Here is a 9,081-nt window from a genome sequence, read left to right as displayed (position 1 = left end):
GTGGTGGGCTCCAGCCCCAGGCTCGGGGCTCCCTTCTGCTCCCGAGGTCTCTGCTCTCCCCTTGGGCTCTGGCTCCACAGACCCCCGCCCCTCCCCAGGCCACGATTTCCCCTCCCAGCTCCAACTCTGCTTCCAATTCCTCTGGCTCTGCTTGGTGCGGAGATGTGGCCCTTAATGGTGTGTGCAGGGGCGGGGGCGGGGGGGGCGAGTCAGGCCACGTGCCCTCGGAGTCGCTTCTCCATCACAGCCGCTGCCTGTGGGCGGGTCCCCGCTGGCAGCCAGAGCACAGCCCCCTGTGCTCTCTCGGGCTGTGCTAGGTGAAGAGGGTCTCTTCCTGCCAGCCAAGAGTCCCTCCCAGGGTCAGGGGTCACCACTCCTATGAAGATGGGAAGGACCCTCCCAAGACTGGGGCGGGAGAACCCAGGTCTGGCCCTTCTCCGACTGCAGCGGCAAGACCAGGGCTGCCAGTGGGCATCCCCAGGCCCTAGGGGCGATGTCTGGGAGCTGGTGCTCCAAGAAGGCCCACACAGGTGGACGATGGCCACCTCGACCCCTGCAGGGCTTCAGGGCTCTGCTTCAGCTTCTTTCCCAGATCCCTCAGGCCTCGCCTGCACCCCTGCAGCCATAGGGCAGGCCGCGGGCGATCAGGAGGAGGCGCCTCTGGGTGTGTGTGCCGGCCTCACGGGGAGCGCTGAGGGCCAGCACCGCTGTCCTTCCCATGACAAGGGGCCTGGGAGCTCATCTGCTGCCCTCCCTGCCTGGACGGCCTGGACTGGGCTATGCCCGGGTCTCTTGGCAGTTCCTCACCCCTGCAACCTGCAGAGCCTGAGAATGAGTGGGATTCACCAGTTGCCGGCCCTCAGCAGTGCTCCCGGCCCGAGGGACAGGAGGCTTGGCCAACCAGGCACCCCCCGGACACTGCCCTGGTCCTGGGGACCCAGAATGGGGAGCTGAGACGTCCCAGGGCCCGTCCATCCTCTTTCCTTCCTCCTGATTTCAAGCCGTCCGTAACGCCCACGAAGGAGACAGAGTCTGTAGCCACAGCAGACAGACAGACAGACAGGCAGACAGACCGGGAGTCTTGGATCCGCTGCTTAGCAGGGGCCTGTGGACACGTTCCCGGAGGCCCCCCGGCTAGCAGGTGGCTGAGCCAGGCTGCTAACCAGCTCCAGAGTCTGTTTTCATGATTCTGTTTCTCAAAATGTAAGCGCCGCGCAGGATGCAACGGGACCGGGGGACGGTGCAGGCGCGTGGCCAAACACGGCGACTCAGCCAGACACTGTGCCAGTGAGCTGCGTGGGGCACGGGCATCTGCCTGCTGGGGCTGGGCCGCCCTGCTCCTGCAGCCGGCAGGGGGGAGGGCGGAGGGCGGAGGGCGGAGGGCGGAGGGCGGAGGGCAGAGGGCAGAGGGCAGAGGGCAGGGCAGCGCACATTGTTCTGGAAGCAGGCAGTGCTGAGCAAGTAAATGGAGGCCCAGTTGTGAGTTGCTGGCCCTGGGATGTGCTGGGGGACACCAGGGCCACAGACAGGAAGTGACTTTTTTTTCTTTTCTTTTTAGGTCACACCCAGCGATGCTCAGGGGTTACTCCTGGCTCTGCACTCAGGAATGACTCCTGGGGGTGCTCGGGATGCCAAACAGGATGCCAGAATTGAACCCGGGTTGGCCACGTGTAAAGTAAATGCCCTACCTGTTGTCCGATCGCTCCGGCCACACATTTCTTAAAAGGCCCCAGGACTTGTGGGGTATCAATGTCAGTGACCCCAGACCCCAGGGCAGATCTGGATGACTCAGAGACCCGATCCCCCTTTGCCTGACAGAGTTGGTCAGGTCCAGCGAGAGCTATGGGCATGATGGCCAAACTGAGTCTGGAGGCAGGTACCAGAGGCCCGGGTGACCCTCTGGGTGTGTCTGGGACCTTGGGGGCACTTTGTGGGGTGGAGATGAGACTCAGGGTGCCGGTAGGTGTCTGCTTCCTTGCATGGCTCTCTCACACATGTCAGCCCCCGGGGCGCTGGTGAGGTTGTCAGCCTTCTGGTCCTGAACACCCACAGACTCTGCAAATGGACAGGGAGAGGCCTGTGGCCAGCGAACTGGGCACACATTTCTGAAGGAGGTCAATTCCCTCCCTTCCCCATCGCCCGCTCCTCACGGACTTTCCCCGGCTTCCCCCGGCTCCCGCCCGGCCGCCCCAGAATGCCGTCCTGAGCCTCCTTTGGGAATCTCTGGGGCTGTGGAGATTGTTGGGGCCGGAGCCCATTCCACGCCCCCACGGGCAAGACCATGATTCAGTTCCGGCCGAGGGAACATTCTGGGCTGCCCAGCAGCTGCTGATCCGTTCGGAGATCATCATATACCGGCCACGTGGCCATTCCTGGGACCCACTGGGCCCGCCAAACCTGGAGCTGCTGGAACTGGCAACTGTGCAGGAAGGTCTGAGCTGCGCTGGACACAGGCACAGAGGCCCACTGAGGCTTGGGTCCCGCCACACCTGGCACGTGTCCAGCAGCAACGTGGTCGACTCACATTTCGCATCAGTTTCCTTTCCAGGGAAATGTTGCTGATATTTAGTGATTTGTTGTTGTTGGGCTGTTGGTGTGTTTTTTTTTTTCTCATGGATTTGAAAGATCTTCTTGTTTTTTTAAATTAGAATTTTATTTTTATCAAGTTGAAAATCATATAGCATAGGATGGACCATTCATAATGAACAATTCATTACCAACTCATCAGCAGCACTTAGAACATTCACAATCTTGTACAAAACTGTCGCCTGTTTTTTTTTTTGGATGGGCACACTCAGCAGTGTTGGGGCTCTACCCAGAGTGGTGCTGGGGTCCCTCTGGGCAGTGCTCGAGGACTCTAAGGCCCTGGGTACTGAATCTGGCCTTCTGAGCCATCCCCAGCTCACGTGCAAACCGCCCCTGGTGAGCTATTCCCGGGGTGGACATTTGGCCCACCCCCACCTTGTGCTATGGTGAGCAGGTGCTAGAAACTTGTGTGGACGAACAAATATTTGAATCGTGTATCGGGGGAGCTGTCCTTGGCCTGTGATAAGCCTCAAATATTGTCCAGTTTGTCATTGTGAGTGAAAGTGTAGACAAAGCAGCTCTTTTGTTTTTGACGGCCATGCCTGTTGGTGCTCAGGGCTGACTCTTGGCTCTACGCTCAGGGGTCACTCCTGGCAGGGCTCAGTAGACCACCTGGGGTTCCAGGGACTGAACCCCGGTTGGTCATGTGCGAAGCAAGCACCCTATCCACTGTACCCACTGTACTAAAACAAGCAGCGTTTTGGGGGTCTGTTTTGGGGCCACACCCAGTGGTGCTCTTGGCTCTGCACTCAGGGATCACCCCCCGTAGGCTTGGGGCGCCATATGGGATGGAACCTGGGTTGGCCCGTGGAAGGCAAGTTCCCTACCTGCTCTCCCATCTCTCAGGCCTGCAAAACAGCATGTTGAAAGAGTAGCTAGCTATGGAATCACCAAGCTTTTGTGGTTTGTGACAGTTGGGAACACTATCCTTACACTCGAGGTTACATAATAGCTCTCCCATGAAAGCTTCTACTTCCCTGTGTATTTCCTTACCAGTCTAACTGGGATTAAAAACAGTCCAGGGGCCCAGGGTCAGTTCAGCGGTGAAACCACCCTCCTGGCAAGCCCGAGGCCTTGAGCTCCTGAATTCAGTCCCTGGCGTCGCCCTGTGCCCGAGTGTGATCCCAGCCCCGCCACCAGCTGCCCGAAACCACAGAGAAGGCTCCAGGACATGGTGACCCCCAGAGAGCCCTGCCATGAAGCTGTGCGTAAGATGTCAGCCTCCCAGCAAACACTAACGATGGGATCCCTCGTCACCACCACAACTATGACAGCAGCAATAATGAAGGGAGAGGGCAGAGAGGGAGGGGAATTGAAAAAGGGAGGGGCCAGGGAGAGAGTACAGCGAGTAGGGCACTTGCCTTGTGAAGCCGACCCGAGTTCAGTCCCTGGCATCCCACATGGTTCCCTGAATACCACCAGGACTGATCCCTGAGCACAGAGCCAGGAGTAACCCCTTAGCACTGCTGGGAGTGGCCCCCAAAAGAAGAAAGAAAAACTGAAGGGCCAGAGAGATGGCACAGTGGGCAGCGCACTTGCCTTGCATGCAGTCAACTTGGGTTCAATCCCCCGCATTCCCTGTAGTCCCCGAGCATCGCCAAGTATGCCCCCAAACAAACAACAACAATATAAAGACGTAAAGCCTGTCTGCTTGTCCAACCCAGGTCACCCTGAGAGCACATGAGAGAGGCGCTCTGGAAGGGCCCCCCTGAAGCTAGAACACGGACTCCCCGCCAGGAAGTTTCTCTGGCGCATGTTTGTCTGGCCTGAATTCTGTTGCTCTTTCATTTCATTTCGTCCTCCCCCTTTTTTTGGAGGGGGGGATCTCACCCACCAGTGGCCAGGGCTTCCTTTGGCTCTGCACTCAGGAATTACTCCTGGTGGTGCTCGGGGACCAGATAGGATGCCGGGGATCGAACCCTGGGCAGCCGGGTGCAAAGTAAACGCCTCCTGTGCTGTGTCCCTAGCCCATGTTGCTCCTTCATTTTTCAGAGCAGAGACCGAAGGTTGAAGTGACTCGGGCCCAAGGTGGCATCAGTGCAGAGATACACGGAGAATGTCACCTCCCGGCTCACTGCCAGCACTTGGGGTGGGTTCTGAAGAGCAGGAGAGATTCGCCTTAGACCAAAGGCTCTTGGGCTTCCTCCCTGCTCTTCTGGACCTGAACGAGAAACCAGTTCTATAGAGTTGGTGCTGTTCGGCTGTCGGGGAAACTTCAGACTCAGCATTGGCCACTTGGGGTGTGTTTTCCTTGTGTTTTTAACCCTGATTCTCCTCCTTTCCTTCCTCTCTCCCCATCGCTCCCACCCCCCTTTTCAAATACACACCCAGCGGTGCTCAGGGCTTACTCCTGGCTCTGTGCTCAGGGATCTCTTCTGGCGGTGCTTGGGGGGCCCTCTGGGATGACAGGGATCGGAACCGGGACCACGGCTTGCAAGGCGACCCCCCTCCCTGCTGTGCTGTCACTCTAGCCCGTGATTTCTCTTTGTCATGGCAGAGTTTAGGCTGCACACTACACAGAAACCAAAGCGACGATAGAGCTTAGACATGTCCTTGCCGGCTAGTTACAGTCACGCGGCGACTGTTGGAGAGATGTGTGGCCTGGCCAGTGTGTCCCAGGCAGGCCAGCTGGACACAGGAGCCGGCTAGTAAGCTGGGGTGCTCAGCCCGCTGCTTCAGTGTGTGGTGCCTCAGTTTCCCCTTCTGTGAACCGGAGGATCGCAGCCCCGACCCACGGCCTGGAAACACTTAGTCCCAGCCCTCAACTCTCCACCCGAGCCTTGGCTCTGAGCCTGCAAGGAGTGAGGGCGCAATAAATTCTAGCTTTAAGTGTAATTCAGGGTCTCTAAATGAATTAGGAATGCGCCGGAGGGAAATGGAACCTACCGTTGGGGGTTTTCCACCCGTGGGGAGGGGGGCTGGCAAAGATCGGATTACATCTGGAGCCCCTGCCACAAACCACATGGATTCGGGGAGAAATCTGGTTTCTGTTACAGCGACGTGAAGAGTGCGCAGGCATCGGGCGGGCTCAGAGGCCGGTTCTCACGCAGCAGGGAGACGCGGCCACGTGGAGGGGTGTGGGGAGGGGCGCATGGAGAGGGGTGTGTGTGGAGGGGCTCGTGGAGGGGTGCGTGTGGAGGGGCGCAGGGAGGGATGCAGGGAGGGGCGCGAGGAGGGGTGTGTGGAGAGGCTCGTGGAGGGGTGCATGGGGAGGGGCACACGAGGAGGGGTGTCTGGGAGGGGTGCGGGGAGGGGAGCGAAGGGAAGAGCCCGCCCAGGCCACAGCCTCCTGCTCCAGGGGGCAGAAGGTTCCCGAGGTGGGAGCACTGTCGTGTGCTCCCTCGCCTCCCCTCTTTCTTCTCTTCCTTCTGCCGACCCAGGTGTCTGGGTGCCTCTGCCTGACCCGTGCTGGGAGACACAGCGGGGCCCTGTGTGGGCGAGACTCCCACGAGGAAACTGAGGCCCAGAGAAGGCACTGAAGCCACCCTGGCCCCTCACCCCATCAGAGTGCAGTCCCTAAGGTGACGCCAGCTGGGCCAGGCACCTTCGGGCGAGGCTGGTGGCCCTGATGTGGCCCAGGGTCCTCCTGGGTCAGCTTTAATGCGAGGACAGTAGTGGGCGTATCCATGGGCCTTGCTCAGATAGGCGGCGAGCAGGTGCCAGGGTGCCCGGACTCCTGGCACCCCAACCCCCAGTTTCAATCCACTTTCCCCTTGAGAAGCAGGGGGAGGTGGGGGTGCTGATTCCTGAGCGCACCTTTCTCCAGCAACTGACTTTTGGTGTCCTGGGCTGGTCTAGAGAGCCCCGGGGGAGGGCCTGAGCATGCCCTTGGCCAGGGTCCAGGGTGAGGTGGAGGGGTGGGCAGAGGCAGTGCTCACTGGTCTGTATGGACTCAGTCCCCTGCCCTGAGCGATGCCAGTGCCAGCGGGCCTGGCCCTCTGTGAGCTGGCCCAAGCAGATCTGCCTGCCCCCTCCCCCGGAGGCTCACCCTCTGCCCCCTCGCCCTGCACTACCTTTGGGGGGATATGAGGCCTTCTCCAGAAGGTCTTAGTGGCAGGCATGCAAGAATAACAAACTCGTCTCTGCTCCCGAACCCTGCACAGTCTGACCTGCAGGGGGCGGTGCAGAGTGCTGCGGGGCTGCCATCCCCTGTCTGACCTGTAGGGGACAGTGCTGAGCGCCGGGGGGGGGGGGGAACCTGCCGACCCCCGTCTGACCTGTAGGGGGCGGTGCCGAGCGCGGTAGGGCTGCCGCCCCCTGTCTCGGACCGCGAGCGACCGCACGGCCTGGTGGGGCCCTGGAGCACCGCCCGCCCTCGGGCCCTCCCACTCAGCACAACGCCTGACCTACTTAGTAAACTTCCAAGAAAATTGGGGGGAGGGGAGAATGAATGGAAAAGCCCCCAAGCGACCCCGTCCTCCCGAGGACACGGGCTGGGGGACACGGGCCGAGGGGACCCGCCGAGGGCGCGGGCCGGGGGACCCCCGAGGGCACGGGCCTGGGGACACGGGCTGGGGGACCCGCCGAGGGCATGGGCCTGGGGACCCCCGAGGGCACGGGCCTGGGGACCCCCGAGGGCACGGGCCGGGGAACCCGCCGAGGGCGTGGGCCGGGGGACCCGCCGAGGGCGTGGGCTGGGGGACCCCCGAGGGCACGGGCCGGGGGGACCCCCGAGGGCACGGGCCGGGGGACCCGCCGAGGGCACGGGCCGGCGGACCCCCGAGGGCGTGGGCCGGGGGACCCCCGAGGGCACGGGCCGGGGGACCCCCGAGGGCACGGGCCGGTGGACCCCCGAGGGCACGGGCCTGGGGACCCCCGAGGGCACGGGCCGGGGAACCCGCCGAGGGCGTGGGCCGGGGGACCCCCGAGGCCGTGGGCCGGGGGACCCCCGAGGGCACGGGCCGGGGAACCCGCCGAGGGCGTGGGCCGGGGAACCCGCCGAGGGCGTGGGTCGGGGGACCCCCGAGGCCGTGGGCCGGTGGACCCCCGAGGGCACGGGCCTGCGGACCCCCGAGGGCGTGGGTCGGGGGACCCCCGAGGGCACGGGCCGGGGGACCCGCCGAGGGCATGGGCCTGGGGACCCCCGAGGGCGTGGGTCGGGGGACCCCCGAGGCCGTGGGCCGGGGGACCCCCGAGGGCACGGGCCGGTGGACCCCCGAGGGCACGGGCCGGGGGACCCCCGAGGGCACGGGCCGGGCTGCTCCGCAGGCGCCCGCTCCCCGCCCGCCCCCCGCCCGCCCGCCAGGCGCAGAGCCGCGCGTCCCCGCGACCCCGCGGCGTCCCTGCCCCCTGCCGCGGCCTGGCCGCTGCCGCCCTGCCCAGCCGGGGCCGGAGACGCGCCAAGAGGGTCTGCAGCGCCCGCTGGGAAGCCCCGCGGCTGCGGCTAGCGTGGGAGCCGCCCCGGCCCGGCCTGCCGATTCCTTTCCTGCCGCCGGGCCTTTTGTGAACGCTTCCCTTTTCGCTTGCAGTGAGTTCTGCTCTCCTGTAGGCTACAAAGTGTCGGTTGTTATAAAATCCGGGGGGCGGAGCCTGCTGACGAGGCGGCGGGGGGAGCTGGCAGCCCCGCGGGCGAGCAGTCCGGCCTGGGCTCCGCCGGCTCCAGCCCCGCCGCCGGCTCCAGCGCGGAGCTCAGCCCCCGGCGCGGCGAGCGGAGGGAGGGAGGATGCGACACGACCGGCCCTTTGGCAACCTGACCACCTCCCCGGACCAGCCTCGCGGAGCCAGCTGGGGGCTGCGTGCTGACCGGCAGGCGCCAGCCTCGCGGATGTGTGTGTGTGCGGGTGTGTGAGTGTGTGTGTGCGTGCGTGCGTGTGTGTGAGTGAGGGTGTGTGCATGCCTCCAGCCCGTGTGCGTGACCGTGTGTGCATGGGTGCACGAGTGCACGGGTGAGTGGGGTGTGTGTGCGCGCGTGTGGATGTGTGTGTGGATGTGTGTGTGCGCGCTCTCCTGGTTATTATTTTTGGGGAAGGAAAATCTTGGCTATCTGGGGCAGGTTCCGGTGCTTCTGCGCTTGGTGTTTCTTCTTCTGCAAGAGAAGCTGACCAGACCACGCTGCTACAGACATTCCCCCCCCTCCACGACTCCAGAGAATTTTTCTCCCAGAACCAGGGGATTTTCTTCCCCTCCGAGCTCTGCAGCAGAGTGAGAGATTAGCCCCTAAACCTGTGAAAGCGACCTGAGCCGTGTGATCAGCGGGGACACAGAAAAGGAGGAATAAGCCCCCGCTGCCTGTCAGCGCCTCTGGCCACGTTGGAAGATGTCATCTCAAACTAAGTTCAAGAAAGACAAAGAGATCATTGCGGAATATGAGGCCCAGATAAAAGGTGAGCTTCGGGGGCTGGGGTGGGGGGCCCGGCCTCCTCTCCCCTTCCCTGCCTCGCCGGCTCCCTGCCTCCACCCCTTCCTCCCTGCCATCTCGAAATGTTGTTCTACATCAATAATCTTATTGTGTGCGGCGGGCGGCCGGGCCGCGCAAGCCCAGGCTGGCCTCAGCGG

General features: G+C 63.0%; 1 protein-coding gene across 2 annotated transcripts in view; it reads left to right on the top strand.

Annotated features, from left to right (window-relative positions):
• Positions 1–8,761: 8,761 nt before the first annotated feature.
• The window catches only part of SRGAP3 (SLIT-ROBO Rho GTPase activating protein 3), a 128,573-nt gene continuing 128,253 nt past the window's right edge, over positions 8,762–9,081 (top strand). For both annotated transcript variants that reach the window (XM_056128987.1, XM_056128986.1), the window contains exon 1: positions 8,762–8,909. In XM_056128987.1, the coding sequence (XP_055984962.1) occupies positions 8,843–8,909 (67 nt within the window). In that variant the 5' untranslated portion in view covers positions 8,762–8,842. The remainder of the gene's footprint in view (positions 8,910–9,081) is intronic.

This window comes from Sorex fumeus, unplaced genomic scaffold (assembly GCF_029834395.1).
Source record: "Sorex fumeus unplaced genomic scaffold, SorFum_2.1 ptg000072l, whole genome shotgun sequence".
In the NCBI taxonomy this organism is placed as follows: domain Eukaryota; kingdom Metazoa; phylum Chordata; class Mammalia; order Eulipotyphla; family Soricidae; genus Sorex; species Sorex fumeus.
This window is presented reverse-complemented; position numbering and strand designations above follow the sequence as displayed.